The sequence below is a fragment of the Stylophora pistillata genome, chromosome 4 (genome assembly GCF_964205215.1).
Source record: "Stylophora pistillata chromosome 4, jaStyPist1.2, whole genome shotgun sequence".
NCBI classification, from domain to species: Eukaryota; Metazoa; Cnidaria; class Anthozoa; order Scleractinia; family Pocilloporidae; genus Stylophora; species Stylophora pistillata.
This window is the reverse complement of record NC_142522.1, coordinates 32,985,952-33,002,809: the sequence shown is the minus strand read 5'-3', so window position 1 is coordinate 33,002,809 and position 16,858 is coordinate 32,985,952. Positions and strand designations below refer to the sequence as shown.

The 16,858-nt window shown below is 39.6% G+C and overlaps 3 protein-coding genes across 3 annotated transcripts in view; 1 reads left to right on the top strand and 2 right to left on the bottom strand.

Annotated features, from left to right (window-relative positions):
* Positions 1-594: 594 nt before the first annotated feature.
* LOC111324517 (uncharacterized) lies at positions 595-6,551 on the bottom strand. The gene is made up of 9 exons (XM_022928095.2): positions 6,375-6,551; positions 6,100-6,184; positions 5,023-5,043; positions 4,493-4,609; positions 4,003-4,218; positions 3,510-3,629; positions 3,083-3,202; positions 2,472-2,777; positions 595-1,506 (listed from the first exon to the last, which is right to left on the bottom strand). The coding sequence occupies exons 2-9, from the start codon at positions 6,152-6,154 to the stop codon at positions 1,229-1,231; spliced, it is 1,233 nt and encodes a 410-aa protein (XP_022783830.2). The 5' UTR covers positions 6,155-6,184; positions 6,375-6,551; the 3' UTR covers positions 595-1,228.
* A 1,707-nt stretch (positions 6,552-8,258) lies between these two features.
* Positions 8,259-12,190, bottom strand: LOC111324515 (uncharacterized). Its single transcript, XM_022928092.2, has 4 exons — positions 11,999-12,190; positions 10,313-10,369; positions 9,355-10,143; positions 8,259-8,917 (listed from the first exon to the last, which is right to left on the bottom strand). Exons 2-4 carry the CDS (start codon positions 10,347-10,349, stop codon positions 8,613-8,615), a joined length of 1,131 nt encoding a protein of 376 aa, XP_022783827.2. The 5' UTR covers positions 10,350-10,369; positions 11,999-12,190; the 3' UTR covers positions 8,259-8,612.
* Positions 12,191-13,305: 1,115 nt separating this feature from the next.
* The window catches only part of LOC111324512 (WD repeat domain-containing protein 83), a 5,228-nt gene continuing 1,675 nt past the window's right edge, over positions 13,306-16,858 (top strand). Inside the window, exons 1-3 of the mRNA XM_022928090.2 lie at positions 13,306-13,724; positions 14,702-14,880; positions 15,815-15,991. Coding sequence (XP_022783825.1) covers positions 13,395-13,724; positions 14,702-14,880; positions 15,815-15,991 — 686 coding nt within the window. The 5' untranslated portion in view covers positions 13,306-13,394. The remainder of the gene's footprint in view (positions 13,725-14,701; positions 14,881-15,814; positions 15,992-16,858) is intronic.

Below are 16,858 nucleotides of genomic sequence, written 5' to 3'. Positions count from 1 at the left end.
ACGCACCTCAGTGCATTTTAACCTTAAAAAAAAACTAAACGCTTTATTCTTTCCTCTCAATTTTTTAATCAAAATTAGCGCGCGTTTCTTTGTTTAAGGTTGAAATTTGTTTTGAGTTTTAGACGAGATCGTGGAAGAGAACATTGCTGTAAAATTACAATTACAAAACAACTGTTGCAACTTTGGAGAAAGGCCCAACGCGATTTATAAAGTTCACAAACAATCTCAAAGAGATTTTCAAGTATACTGTAAAACAGTTTTGCTTTCAGGTAAAACGCAACATTTTCTCAATAGCTTTGTCAAGTTCCTCTTTTAATAAAAATCCTCACAAGGAGACTAGAATAATAGTCACTGGTTGTTTTACAGGTAGCACATTCAGCTTAAAGACGCAAGTTTTTTTTCCACCAGTAACTGCTGACCAATCCGATCGAGTCTGAAAAATAAGTCGAACAAACAGTACAAAATCAAAGATGACCAAAGATACCCGGTTTACACCACGCATGTCCCATTTCAGTTTGGCTAACCGCTGACCAAGGAAGAACGAGTATGTTGGGGAGAAGTAATGCTTGACTGTACAAAAGTAAGCATTAAACGTTTTTTTTTAGTTTAATTTTTTATTCTTTGTAATTTTTGATGAGATGACAATGTTCGAACTTTAACATGAATATAAATAACATAGATAAGTCTATCTTCATAAGAAATAAGTCACAGTAGTAGGCCAACGGTCTCATACTTTTTGGAAGGTGGTTATAGACCACTTTCATAAATGGCTGCCAGATGATATTCTTTTGTTTAAATTTAAATTAGCCTTTCTGGCCTCGTTGTCCAGTACAAAATTCAAAAGCAAGGCCAGAAAGGCCAGAAAGTGAGGCCAGACAGGCTAATTTAAATTTAAACAAAAGAATATTAATCCGGAAGCCATTTATGGAAGTGGTCAATTAATCGCAAGGTTTTCAACTTCTAAACAAGAATTTTAATCAACGCATCTTTCACCCAATCAACAGATTACATCATGTTTGATCGATGGGAGAAGCTTGCACAGCAGCCAGACAGTTGATCAGTAACTACCATGTGTAGGAAGAAATCAAGTATCTTCGAAAAAAGAGCTATATTTCCTCTACAAGAGCTTATTATCGTTTATTATTTCACTTAACAATTCATCCAAGCACTAAAAACCCAGTTCTAGAGATTTTACAGAGTCAGCGAATCAAAAGGAACGTAGTCTCCATCAATGTTTCAGGTTCTTAGGTGTCAGACGCTTCCTATCCTTTATATTAGATTTCTTCAGAACTTTAATGACTTCCTTTTCCCCTTTTACTTCGGGTTTCTTTGATTTCCGGCTAAGAGATGGTTTTGGGGAAACACCGTTGGAGCCCATCCATTCCTCTCTCTGCGCGGCCGCCACATAGGGGTCTGGGGAATAGTGCTCGGTGTAGTATTCAAACTTGTCACTGGTCTTAGCAGGAGTGAAGTACGTACCGTCCTCAAGAGGACGCTTTACAGCACCTTACATGAGAAGATCTTATTCAGTATTTGTTTATACTACGTACTGCTGTTAACTTGTTAATACTACGTACTGCAGTATTTGTTAATACTACGTACAGATGTAATCTCCCGTGATTTTGTTCCATCTGATCGTCAGGCGATCTTCGTTGATTAAACAGCAAGAGGACAGCTAAATTTGGTCGTAATTTCAAACTATAGATTGACCTAAGGTCCAGAAGCAGGTACCCACCCGATGTTTGCGTGATATTTTTTTCCTCTAGGTTATTAATAGCTTTTAAAAGTTTTTATCATGATCAACATATATTATTTGGATCTGTGGCTCCATTGTGACTCGTGTTATCTTCCTTACATTCCTAGGTCAATTACGTTTTGTTCTAAGACAAAAAGCTTTAACACCGTAACCAAGAGTAAGCTTAAAGACAACCTATCAGAAACGCTAATTCATAAGCAAATGGCTCTTTAATAATCCCTTACTTTACAAACAACATGACATCATTATGACAATACTCATGTCATTGATACTTGTGTCACGTGGTGAATTTATTATACTTGAGGTATACATCTCAGACCTTTTTCAAACGCTGTATATGAGGGGGTGGGGTGGTATTTTGGAGATCTTGGTTGTGTCACAATAATTTTTTTACCTGACCCCTCCATAAGGTTCATTAATAATTTTCTGATCCCCTCTGATTTGAGGTTAATTGGCTGTTCATTTTCTATGGTCTCCCCTTTCTACTCTGTTGGCAGCGACTGATCCCCCTCCCTTCCCCCTGAAAACCACGTGATCCTCCCCTCCCCCTGGGCGATAAATAATGACTTGGCTCTTAAGGCATCGTGAGAACTTTCTTAAACTGGAGTTTTTGTTTTAAAGGAACAGTAAGAGAGGCAAGGTCACATTCTACCCAATTCTAGTCATAATAACGTGGTTTAGGTATTTGAGGATTGCTATTCGTTGATGCACTTACCACCTCCCATGTCGTCATACTGCTGAGGTAGCGGTAAGTTGATCCGTGTATCTGCGTTAACTGACCACACTGGCGAGTTCCTCTCCGGGTCAATAGGCAAACCTCTCTTGGAATTTGTATTTCCTGTCTCGGCAAATTGAGTTGGCCGAGTTTCGAAGAATTTTCCTGTCGGCTTTTCTGCATCACTAGCTTGACTGGCTGCTGTATTGTTTGGATTAGTTGTGGAATTTTGGGAAGGTGTGGTTGCATTCTGAGAAGGCGTGGTTGTATTTTGGGAGGGCGTTGGAGTCTCTACGTATTCTGCGTCTTGATTTGGAATGAAACAGTTTGTTGTCTAACATGATAAATCTTTAAAGAATCTATCTGCGAAAGCTATTGCTTATTTCACATAGTCGACAAGTTGAATAAAAAACAATGGTCTTTACCTCTTCAAACTAACATATCAGTGACCAGACAGCACGGGAGACTGGAAACTATTTACCAAAGTTTTTCTTGTCTCCGTGTATTTTGACTGATTTTTCCAATGCATTCCTCCGGTCGTTTTATCATTACTAAAAAGTGAGAAATTTCTCACATTTCTTGCATTCAAACTGTTGTGAATTTTTACTTACTGATGCAAAAGCCACATGTCTTTGGGCAATAGCTTTCGAGCTGCCCTTTGTAAGTTTCGCAAAATCCTCTAGTTTTCCATTCGTCGCAGTAAGGGTTTTCCCTGTAAGTATCACGGCAATCTGGAAGAACAGTTATAGCATGTCTCAGTATTGAATACTGTGGCTAAATAAAACAATAGATTTGCTGGTGATATAGCGATCAGCTACTTGAACAGATAGGAGGTCGCAAAATCTGAAATTTTTTTAATATCTCTAGGGGGAGTTGATTATGCGCACCAGATTTCTATGACGTGATCTGCCGGTCTCCAGATTGGGGTCTGAAATCTCCCGGATAATCGCCTAAGTTTGCCATTCTTCTGAGACACAACTTTCCCATCAATACAATTTCAAATATTTTCCGTTGTATCAAGACAAGGGCTCTACTTACTGCAGAAGCGACATGTCATAGAACAGCCATAAGTCAAGTATTGCCTGTATCGGTCGTCCATGCAAATATCACCGTCCTTCCATTTCTGACATGTCTGGGTCACAAATTTGTCCTTGCATTCTTTGGCGTGCAGGCAGGAAAAAAACAACGACTAATGAATCAGCGCTGTCAAGTAGTTTTCTTCCTAACGTTTCCTCATTGATCCAGCGGGGGATCTAGAGGGGGATTCATGGGGAGAGTGCAGGGGTTCGGACAAGCATTCCCCTCCCCCCTTCGCCCCAAAACACAAAACTTAATTTGTGTGCTTACTACATTGGAAGTAAAATTGAAACCCATTTTACATACAAGTTAGTTGACAATTCAAATAATCAAACCAGAAAGACTTACAATAGGCTTTGAAGGTTTAGTAACTTATTTTGCAACTCCGACAAAGGAGCATCACCTTATTCCAAACAACCAAAAAGATTCCGTTCAAGTCAGTCTTCGCCCTTACCGGGTTTTTTTTCTTGTGGCTCATCTAGAGTGTTGTGATATTGGGGATGCTGTGGTGCGGTATGAAGTTTATGAGAGTGCAGGACTCCCACCGAATTACCCGGATACTGTTTGGTGACTGTTACAACAGCTCCGTTTTGTTGTTTTTGTGTGCTTTTGTGCGCGGCGTGAAGAGTATCTTGAACAGCATGCAGATTTGGATTCAATAAAGAATTACCTAGAAAAGAAAACGAATCAGGTGTCCTTAAACATTTAACAAGAAAAATCAATTCACGAATAAATGCGTTTGCTTTTCAGCAAGATTCTAGTCTAATCAGCGAGGTCAAATCAAACGTGAACGTTGCCAACCGACTTCATCAAGGGGCCATGACCCACAATTATTAAAGAAAACGATGATCTTCAGAGCATAAAAGCCTCTGCTTAAGAGCGGGGCTCTTTTGTGAAGACATACGCATAATCCTTTTTATCCCAGGGGTGTAGACATAGCTTACTTTTACAAAAGCCACAGGTCTTTGCACAACCATTCCTCAAGTAGAATGCATGTGAATTGAAGCTACAAAAGCCAGACCTCTTCCATGTTTCACAGTTTTTAAATGTGTCGTGACAATCTACAATAGAAAAAAACAACATCATTTGAGCATCTACTAAAAGGTCTGGGTTAGAGCTTGTCAACGAGGAGAAGGTCACAGTGGCTGGGTTTGCCTTTTGCATCAAATCCAGCACTTGGTTAGGGCATTCAAACACAATTTTGGCCCCCGGGGCGGGAATATGAACAAACTAATTTTCAAAAGTTCTCATGCCTGGAGTGCTGCCCGGAGGGATTGACTAACGCATAAGGGTAGGGTCAGGGTGGGGTCAGTTAGGGTGGGGTCAGTTTCCAGAGTGCATCATGACAGTGATGCCACTCGTTTCAAGAAAATTGAAAGTAACAATGTGGTGCATGTACTTTATAGCAATGATGAACAGTTAGGTTTACAAACTGTTGGCATTGCTCAAGATTTTTCATTTTTATTTGACCCACCTCTTGGTGCTGCACGGCAGTCTGGAAAGAAAGAAGAAATCATTGCAACGTTAACACTAAAAACATTTTTCTTAGACTATCGCTCTCGTTTATAACAGAATACTGCGCGCTTACATTTCTTGTTATCTAATGCTGTGGATGGGAGGTTGCCTGTGTCATACTTCCCTGCAACCTACTTGGTTTTTTGAATTCCACACAACTTAGCTCTCATAAGAGATATGTTCACGTCAGGACAATTTAAGGAATTGGGTACGGATATGCGCTTTGCTTAGTGTGCAACGAGAGTCCCCCCCACGTCTCAAACCTCGCCGCCGCCTCTGTTAGTCGATTTAAGTATAAATTATCCTCGGCGGAGACACTCGGACCCAGACCTCGCGGGATTTGCTAGTAAAAGATGTTCCAAATTCAGAGCGACGTTTTATTTCTCGAGCTTTACCATTGTTCACCCAGTAAAAGAAGATCACCCTGTTAAGGTTAAATTCACACACTATATATCTCGACCCTAACAAGTATATCAAAGATGTACAAATAAAAGAAAATTTCATTGTTACAAGAATTGCTGCTGCCTATTTACCTACTTCAGTCTTACTTACCAAAGTTGAGATGCTTTGATCAATGTTCAGTTTGATACATACACAAATCGTTGAAAACAAAGCTACCTGTTACTGTTCCATAGTGTCTCCGCGGCATCTAAATTCCTCGTTGTGGCTAGATCCCTCATCAATAGAACAACTGGATTACTCTTAATTTTGACATAACCTTCGAGAATTCTAAGTTTCTGATTAAAACACCAAACGTTATTTGCGATCTCTGTGTCTCTTCGTTGTGGAATATTCGAAAACAGTTGCCGCATTTAAACATCGATTTTGTATTAATCTTTCAATTTGTTTTGTATTGTAGTTTTTAATCCTTTATATGAGTCTGTTAGTTTCCGCAGTATTAGCAGTTGTTCCCGGACGGTCATGATCAATAAATCGAATAAGTGTTATCGTAAAGTAGCTATTTCACTGTATATCTTAACCGGACAGAAATAAATATTTAAACACAGTTAATACATTCTTTACATGTACAGCTCACCTATTAAGACAAGAAACGAAGACAGAAAGATACAAAAGAAACACAAGCGAACCATGTTTGTTTGTCTCGGCCAACTTTAGCACGGCTATGTAAAGAAAACAAAACAATTAGGTGAAAACAGACGAAATAAACATGTATGAAATACTCGAACACAGAAACTAAACGGTAGCTAGTCTTTTAAAAGGTACATGTTGTTCACTTAGTGGACTTATTATAGTAAAAAGGGACTTATTGTAATAAAAAGGACAAAGCGTCTTACTCTCATGGCCTTTTACCTTAACACCAGTTGTTGAATTTTGTTATTCGATGAGGCTGGTGTTAATTTTTTCCTTGTTTGCGCGCAACCAAGTCTTTTCTGTCGAAATAAACTTTTTTCTCCTCTCAGTCAATAATCAAAAGAGCGATTCTTGATCAGAACGTCCTGCCTTAGAGGGCAGTTTGACTGGTGACCCGAAGTGACCAGTTCTGTCAGAGGACAATTCGAACACAAGAAAGCCTCGTGGTTTGAGATTGTTGCGATGTCATATTAAGAGGGATTTCTTACAAAAACCATGTTTTAATCGTAAAACTGTGCAATAATCCACCTGAACAGTTTTGAAGCAATTCCTTCAGGTCCCTGAGGGTCATTTTTTTTAAATTCCACTGCGCATCCTCTCTGCGCACGCTCTTACAAGAGACGAATTATTCCCCATGGCCGGCTGAAGCTCACGAGAGAAGTACAAGGGCATATTCTCGTAATAATATAATAATAATAATATAGATCAATTTCTATAGCGCATTTCCATGTAAATGCTCTAATGCGCTTTACAACACTGTGCGGGGGACTTTTCCAGACTGCCGGCGGCAGTTTACAATTAATAAAGGAGAAATTTTTACAGATGCCCCCTCCCCCCCCTTCCCAGTAAACAGGCCAGACCACATCACAGTAATCTCGTGATGTGGGTTCTTTAACGTCCCTTGCCGAAATTAACTAATTGATAGGTGCAGGAGACGGGACCTCCGGCTTTACGTCCTATCCGAGAAGACGAAGCAATGTGAGTGAAGCGTCTTGCTTAAGGACACAACGTCAAGCCCCAGCCAGGACTTGAACCCGGGCCATCTGACCTAGAGTCCAGCGCACTGACCACTGGACTACTCACGCCTCACAACTCGTAACATTACTACTCGTAACATTCGCTTACACCGTAAACTAAGCTACAAGTATGTATGAAGCCTGCAGGGGGGAGACAGCAAAGTGCTGTTCATTCCTCAGTATTACCATGCGTAGCCTTGCTGTAGTTGCCATAGTTTCACTCATGCGCGCACATTGTAAAAAAGAGTGCTTTTCTTCTGCATTTAGATGGCTCGTCAGAGAGGTAAAGAATGCTGTAGTTCGTGCACCAAATTCATATTATGACCACAACTAAACATCCTATACGATTTATAACTAAATAGACACACGGAAAAATGGATCCTATTTGCTTCATACAACGTACAAGGTCGTAAAATGAGAAAGAATTCCAGTCTTGCATCGCACCGCTCGACTTTTCGAGCTTCATGTTTCCGCTTAAGTACTTTCAGTAAAGTATCTAGAGGCGGGTATATGGATAAATATAGAAGATGTTACCGCCTCTAACCGAGGACCAGTACCGGCTGTTTTTAATCCAAAACAACTGGGTGAGGCAACAACTTTCAAAGTGCCGGTCTCATACCAGCGACATGACTTAATTAATGAACGTTAACGCATAGTCAAGGGCATAGTCAGATGAGCAGAGGTTAGAGTTTGTCGCTGGCGGCTAAGATCCCAATTCTTGTTGGTACCAAAAAGGTATCGGTCACCTATTCTCGTCACCATATAGTTCTCAAGAAAGCTTTGTAGAGTTACGTCCATGCACTTTTTTCCTTCTCTTCTCTAATAGCCCGGCGTGGTCGTTAACACCCCTGAAGTAATTAAAGGTCTCTTAGAGGAATCTCATGGCTGATCTTCGATAGAACTTTGCAAAGAGGTCACAGGATAAATGAAGACGGTATTCATATGTGACGAGTTAAGAACCAGGAAATATCTAGTTTCCCTTAAGGTTTCGAACCTCAGACCTTCCAGAGGACTCGAGCCTCTGCGTGACCTTTGGAGTTTAAGATCATAGGTTCATTTCACGGGTAGTAAGTTATTTGCAACACCATTCTTTTTGTTTCATCATGAAAATACTTTTATTAACACACGAAAAATTATGTAAAATAAATTAATTTGTCATGACTATGTTACAAACAGCAGTTTTGCGCTAGTCCTACAGCTTAACTTCACTAACATACTGTGTTCAGATAATACTGAATACATGCGTAGTCGCCCCTTTGATGTTTCGTCTACACTCTTTTCTAGGTTTTATTACGCCTCTAACCTTTCAGCATGTTTAGTATGCTAACAAAATGGTAAAATTTGTGCTAAGCGCAGAAGTTATTAAAGCGCTATTTACGTTATTCAAAATCTCTTTGTTTTGTTTCCAAAGTCCATGCAAGAAGTACTAAACAGATTTCATTTATTCATCCCGATGACGATGAGCTCGATGATGCTTTTTGTGATCTGACTTGTCCTTCAGCTTCTTCTCAGACTCGCCTTTAGACTTATCCTCCATTTCCTTTTCGGATTTGTTCTCTACCTCCTTCTCCGTGTCATGTTTACTATCACTGTCGGACTCTTTACCTTCCTCATGAGACTTATCATTCTTCTCCTCAATTTTATCTTCCTTCTTGTGTTGTGCCTTTGAGGACGACTCTTCCTCTATTACCGTCTCTTTATCCTTAGCGGGAACCGCGCTCGGCGTGATTTGTGGTGGAACTGTATCTGTCACGTTAAAACGAAAGGTTAGCTAGATTTTGTTCATTGCGCAGTTCTCACAGATTGCATTCGTCGACGTCCAAATCTTAGAAGTAGAGAGGAAATATAAACAAGAACTTTCTTTTATTGCAGTATGTCATCTGGATACCTTCCTCGACAGCAAAACGGTGAAAAGACAAACTGAAATCTTAAAATCGCAAATTTAAAATCACACCTTACTAAAGTTAAATAGCCGGATGACGGATTCTTATATGTGTACCAAGTTTAAGAAAGGGACCTATACATCAGATTTCTTAAGATAGCTTTAAAATGTCTGTTTTATTATCAGTTCAAAGGCAATTATTAAAAGTGCTATTCAAGCAATAGAATTCTATCCAAGTATGATCGGCTTGTCTTTCATAAAAAAAGACAACAATGACAAAAAAATCCCAATATCAACTCACTGGTTAGAGCGGCGGTGGTAGGCTTAGCGGGAGTAGGGGCTCCAGGAGCAGGTTTAGCTCCAGCGGCAGCAGGCTGTGCCGGTCCAGATGCAGATGCACTACCTGCTGGGGGAGCCGCTGGGGTAGGTGCTGCTCCACCCGCAGCAGGAGCAACGCTTGCGGAGGCAGCAGGGGCAGTTGTCGCTCCGGGTACAGCCACGGGTGTAGTTTCAGGCTTCGCGGTTGATGCACCTGGTGCCACGGTGGTTGCTGCAGCGCCAGCAGCGGCAGGAGCAGCAGTGGCCGTTGCAGGTTTTGCAGTCGGTGCAGCAGGTGCCACAGTGGTTGCTGCAGCGGCAGATGCACCAGTGGCTGTTACAGGCTTTGGGGTCGATGCCGCTGGTGCCACAGTTGTTGCTGCCGCTGCACCAGCTGCGGGTGCAGCACCAGTAGTTGCCGCTTGTGTAGTAGGAGCACCTGGTGCCAAAGTAGTCATTGGTGTTTTGGCAGCTGCGGGTGCCACACTTACAGTTGCTGGTGCCTTAGTTGTTCCCGCCGCACCAGCAGGTGGTGCTGCAGTGGTCACTGCTCCTGCAGCAGGGACTGGTCCTGGAGCTACGGTAGTTGATGCTCCAGCTGCAGGGACAGTGGCTGGTGCTGCAGTGGTTGTTGCTTCAGCTGCAGCTGGTTGCGCAGGTGGAACCACAGCTTGTCTTTGATGGCTTTGGTCATGGTGCTGCTTCCTCTCTGACTTGTGATGTTTTGGATGTTTTAGTTTTATGCTTTTAGCAGTGAGATCTGATACAGCCACTGATTAAAAAAAAAAAAAAAAACGTTAGTCCAAAACAAATCAAACGAAACAGCAAATATTTTTAACACATATGATCTCTATCTATGATTTTCTGGAAATGGCAGTGGGCATTTAAACCTTATAAATATAAAGCATTCAACAAAACAAAGTAATCGACTCAGTGTTTACCTAGCAAAATAGTCGCCAGAAATAGAGTAGACTTCATGTTACTTTCTCAGTGATAACCTTCAAAGAAAGGATCACAATATAGAATGGTTAGCCATATGTACCTGCACAACATCTATACATTTTGATTCGCATCTTAAGACGAATAAAACATTACCTTTGATGTGAAGGAAGCCGCAAAACACCAAGTCTACTCGAATTTAGAGTGGATAAGAATTTGGTTGTGAAGATAGTTACGGATTGAAAATAACTGACAAAAGTTTTGCCTTAATTTTAAGAGATAAACAACCTTTCCTTAAGGCCAGGGAAAATGCGTGCGTTAAAGAAGTTCTCACTTAACTTTTTTATTGATGGTTAGACATTCGAAACTTAGGTCTTCTCATGCCAATCAGTTTTTACTGTAATCAGTTTTTGCTATCATCAGAAACTCTCAGAAGAACATAGTGCGCTAACGTCCTGATGCAAGATATTAGACTAACCCGCGCTGAGAACTGGTAAGTCTGTGAGTTACGATCCCACACAGAAGTAAGATTTGGTTTCTTTGATTATGCTAATTTATGGTATCGTTTCTGGATCCTTCGTCGCAAAAAATCACGTTTCCATTCAGTTCAAATTAGCCGTCTTTGGAATTTCTCTAGATTGAATAATCAAGCCGTGTACAATAACGAATGGAATCAAAGTCTAAAACAAGTATCAAGGACAATAGAGGAAAATTAAAAGTTGTCACTCGTTTTGTAGTGATCGTTCGAGCTTGCCTGTTTCCAAAGCTTTTGCTTTATTCTAAAGCTGTAACTAAGACCAAACTAGTGTAAAAGAATTCTACCGCGCGTACACTGCCAAGAAAGTTTTCTCCTGGTGGTAAAAGTTCTCGACGAACAGAGCTTAGGCTAAAGCTGAGTCTCCTTTTGCTACAGGAAACAAGTAAGTTTTTTTCCTTCATGGCTTTAACTCTTTACGTTTTATCGCACTGACAAGGTCTACTTAACCACTTAATGAGCTACAACAATATAAAATGGATTGTGGTATCTTACAGTTCCATTCGTTAGAAAATGGTAACATTCGAATCAAGTTAATTAAGACATGTTAGCAGGGATATATTATTGAAATTTTTTCCACCCTTAGAATCCATACACTCCAATCCCCCTTCATTATGAACTGACAGAAAAAGGAGGGGCAATTCGAGTATAAAAAATAAAAATAGAGACGATAAATCAAACCAAAAGATTACAAAATTAAAAAAAAAAAAAAAAAACAATTCATAGATGAAATACAACAGAGATTCTCCCGCGAACGAAATGAAATGGAAACTATTTTAATTCCTCGTAGATGATCTTACAATATGGTCTGTTTCTCATGTAACCCTAATAAAGGGGCTTGCCGATGAATTCTTGGGTGCCCATATGATTGGGTCTCCAGCTGCGAAATTAGAACCCGACAGGGGGTCGAATCCACACAAAAACCATCGAATTTTCTTTAAATGACTAACGACTGACATTTTGTTTTTTAATCGTTTCTTTGTGTCGCTTTCAAAATCTATACTTGAATTTAACTCAAATAGCTTTATGTATTGTTGTTTGTTCAAAATGTTTCAGCGATGTCATTGTTTGCTTTGTTGACAAGCTCAATCTCGAAGCTGAGTGAGACTCAATGACATAAAATAAATGGTTTCAGTAAAAGTAGAGAACTTACCTTCCTGGCCGGATATGTCGCGAAGTTTTCATGTGATGTTAATGTTAAGTGATATGTATTGGAATAACTGTTCCTCGGGCTAAGGCGAAAAATCGCCAATACTTGAGGTCATCTTGACTCACGACTGAATTCTTAATTTGAACACTCTCCGGTGATTGCATCACGAAGTTTTCAAAATTGAACTTGTTACAGACCGTATGTGAATGCGTACCTCTGGTCGAAAATCTGATTTTTACTCGACAAAAATCGTCACATATTCGATGATATATGTGAGATGTTGCAGTGTCCTGGCAAGCTAATTCACTCACCCTCGTCGATAAAAACCCCTATAAAAAAGAAATAACCTTTGTCAGGATCGTGAAAGGTCTTTTGACACCTGCCCATCATATTTTTTCCTCGCCTCTTAAGTAGACGTTTCCAGACGGCAGAGAGACGAAGTAATGGCTTGATTTTCACGGTGTTTCATCTATGTTTACTCCAGTGTGTCATTTTTAGGACAAAGTACAACTGGGACTGAAAATGAAATAAGGGACTTATTCGTGGCATTGGTCACCAGGAAGGGTTTCACGCTCAACCCGTGGCACTGATATACCTGCTGACACCTCCCCTCCGGCATTCGCTGCTTAGTCCTTTGTACTCCATCGCACGGCAAACCGGAAAGTTTCCCTTTCGGTTTGATAGCAGAGTCCGCGCTATCCTGATTGAGATAGACTTTTTGGCGCTCAAAATGAAAAGGAAATATGCTAACTAATACTCCATTCGAAAAACGACGGACATATAGCTCTTTGAAAGTGACGAGTTCAGCCTTCGAGTTAACGATACTTTATTCCCAAACGCGATACAAACCATGGCTTGAAAAAGAAAACTGAGTTTGCTGACCTTAAGTGAAGCGATGCGACGTTTGGATTCTTTTTTTTTAGAGCGCTAAAGATAATTTTCAAGTGTTGGTATCTTCCTACAGCATTTTTCAATAGAAGATTTTTGTCTAAAAATCTTACAATTTTAAACATAAAACTACGCATTTTTCTGGCTGTCAGATCCATAGTAACCACAGTAGCTCATTACTGGTGAACAACTATTCACTGAACAATGGTGAATTTCGTACGTGCAAGAAATTTGTACGTTTTTCGCTTACAAACAAAAATTTAGCATTTATTTGATTATAGGGTGGTCTTGAAATTCTCCTGGTCACTTTTCCCTCGCTTTTTCTACCCCTTGAGGTGGTTTATTCTCCTCTCACCGATATCCGAATGAAATGAAGGTCAAAGGGCTTGCGACAGAAACCGATAAGAACCTGAGACCAAACTAACGCAAGGGAAGGTTACTAAGGAAAGCAACATGGTGGATGAGTTGGCGCTGCAGATCAGAATCATCAAATTGGCTACAAATATGACCCATGAGATCAGTGGGTGGTAACGAGATGGAAATACCTCTTCCATGCAAGGAAACAAGAAACTTAGCGGGCCATCTAGGAGCCGCACGAGCCGTCAGATTTAATTACGACGGCAACTACTGCCTGACATGTGGCAGCGATAAACTTTTGAAACTGTGGAACCCTCACAAAGGTTCTCTCCTAAAAACGTACAGTGGACATGGATATGAAGTACTTGATGCTGTGGGATCCAGTGATAATAGTCGGGTGGCTAGTTGTGGAGCTGATAAATCTGTTATACTTTGGGATGTGGCAACTGGACAAATTATACGCCGCTTTAGAGGACACACTAGTGTAAGTTGCAAAGCAATATTCATTCAGTTCCATTTCACCACTTGTTTTAATTTTTGTTTCCCTTTTCTTATACTTCCGAAAATTTGTGGAAATATTTTCACACAGCGCCATACCTCATTTTGCAAACAGTTCTTGGATAAAGAAAACTCTGGCAAAAACAAAAACAACAGATTGCATTTTGGACTACAGCTTTGTTTTAGAATTAACCCCATAAATCCCACGAGTGACCAAGACAGAATTTCTCCTTACAATATCAATACAATACCAAGCAGACAAGTGGTGAGAAGAAAGAAAAATATCAATTTGGGGATTTTAGGTTGATCCAATACAAAATTCTCCAAACCAACATCATAAGAACTGTGTGGCAGACAGTAAAGAGAATCACTAATGAGATCTTGGGATTGAAAGGGTTTTAATAGTGTGGGCTTATGTATATACAAATTTCTTTCCAAACTCATTATTGTGCTTTATTACATTCATGTACACTTGGTCGATCTTCAAATCATGTGTACAGGAATGATTTCAGGCCAAATTGCACTCTGCCCAGTTTATTTTCCATTATTGTAGCAGGCACAAGAAATTGGTAATGATTGGTGATAAGCAAAATCCAATTAGGATCTCTTGGTTGTCCTTATCACCATTGTAGCGTATAGATGTGTAGTTCCATCATAGGAAAAATGGAAAAAGCGTTTGATCGAATACTTTAAATACAAGAGGAGCTTTTTGTTACAAAAAATGGTTTAAGTGTAAGCAGCCTGAAGTGTAAGATAACTGTTATTATAGGTAATCTTGGCAAACAAAGTCTGATTACAGCAAAGGAGATGGAGGGGTTTTGATTCAAATTTATCGTTTAATGGTGCTTGTTCTCATAGCCTTTTTTTAAGATTACATATTGGAGTTGCATGGGGGAAATTACATTTTGATCATTTCTGAGACGTGTAAGGTTAATGTTACTGGTAATTTTTTTTTATTTCTAGAAAGTGAACTGTGTGAAGTTTAACCAACCAGACAGCACAGTATTGATATCTGGTTCATATGATGCCAGTGTACGGTGCTGGGATTGTAAATCACGTAGTCCTGAGCCAATACAGATTCTTGATGATGCCAAAGACAGTGTACCTTCCTTGTCTGTGTCTCAACGTGAAATTCTGTCTGGGTTAGTTCTGCAACTGTTACAGGGTATTACATATAACTGAAGCAGTTTCCCTGCTAACTCCCTTGCCCTGAGCACAGGCCTTTCCCCTGTGGATAGAAAATTTTGATCTTGTGCTAGCCCATGCCTGGCAACCACCTTCTTGCACCCCAACTCTTTAACACCTAAGAGTGCCTAGCCTGTACTTTCTCTGAACAGGTCACAGGAATAATGGCAACAATCGTTTAAGAATCTCCAGATTGTTGAACAAATTCTCATTGCCAGTACCACACAAAATGTAGGGAGATCAGTGTGGGGAATATGAAAACTTATAATAGGTGTAAAGGGTTAAGGAAAAGATCAAGTTAGCAATGGTCCTCCATGAATGTGATACTGTAAAAATAAACTTTAATTTCTCCAAATAAAAATTAGGCAGTGCATAAGATCATGCTTTTGCCTAAACCTCTGAGTGTGGAAGGATAGCTCTGGAGACAAGTTTGTGTCCAGTCTCTAGCATGCCTTCTTAAATTTTGGATTGGAAATTTTGTCTTCAAGTATGACTTGATTTTCCATGAAATGTGTTGACTCTTGGGATTAAAATCTGGTTCCTTAGAATTAGAAAAAAATGGGAGGAGGTTGAAGTAGTCTGTGGGTGGCTTAAAATGTTCTGTGATTTACATGTAGTTCATAATTCCAAAAGATTTAATATACCATTTTTAAAATTTTCTTAAATTTAACACTTTTTTCAAGGAGGCAACTAGTTATTTCAGATAGACAAATTATGGAATTTTTTTTTTGCAATGCTTAATTAATGCAAAAACTCTTTTGAAGCTACAACTCTGAAACTATATCACTTTTGATTATTGGTAGAATGTAAAAAACAAACAAACAAATGAGCATTACAGATATTACAACCCATTTGTAACTAATTCTTTTCTGATTTATTATTTGTTAAAAGATCCGTTGATGGCAAAGTCCGTAACTATGATATCCGCATGGGTCAGTTGCGAGTAGATTGTATTGGCCAGCCGGTGACCAGTGTGAGTTTTACTAAGGATGGTCAGTGTGTGCTGGCTTCAACATTAGATGACACCATTCGCCTAATGGATAAGGACACTGGGGAGTTACTGAATGAGTGAGTCAACTTCTACTGTCATAAAAGTTATCATGGGAATTGTACTGTACATGTACTATCAGCCACGCTGTAACAAATTCTGAATTCAATATACTTTAGACAGAATATTTCTTTAAATCCTTCATCCTCATGGGCTATAACAAACTGGTCTCATTGTGTGACTACTGGAAGTTTTACATCTGTAATGGAGTTTTTCTTTTAATTTAATATTACTTCATCGTCAATGCTCCTGTACCTTAACAGGTAGTGTTGGCTCATTGCCCCTTATCGCTTCAGATTTGAACTGCTCGGGCAAGACTTGCAAAGTATTACTTAAATTCAGAAATTTCCCTAAAGGAATGTTAACAGGATGTTCAGGAGAACGCGACAGTGCATTACATGTATATTTTTAAAATGAGTGACAGGGATCAAATGTGAAGTACTTTTACTTAGTTCGAGTTTTTGACCTTGTGCAGACCAAGTATTCGCCATGGAGGTTTTGTTCTTAGTCAAAATAAAGTAAAACGTCGAGTTTAACCACGGATTTATTGAGTCGTTCTCAACACAGGCATTTATTTAGAGAGAAATAGGGCTTGACTTCTGAAAATCTTCCCTCTGACTCTCAGAGTCGACGAATGTGTAACTTCTCTTCACAATTTAAGTATGTTGTAAATTAGACAGGTTGGTGAGAATTAAGAGTACCATAATCAAAGGATGGTTTCTTCAGTTGATATAACACAATCAGAAATGGGTAGCACTGCTAGAAAAGAGTATTGTAATCATACTAGGGTAGGTTAAAGTTACAACTGATGAAATATTTCAGAGAAAGTTTGGATAAATGTAAGTTGTTTTGGGAGAATTGTAATATTCACAGATCATTGTCGTTTT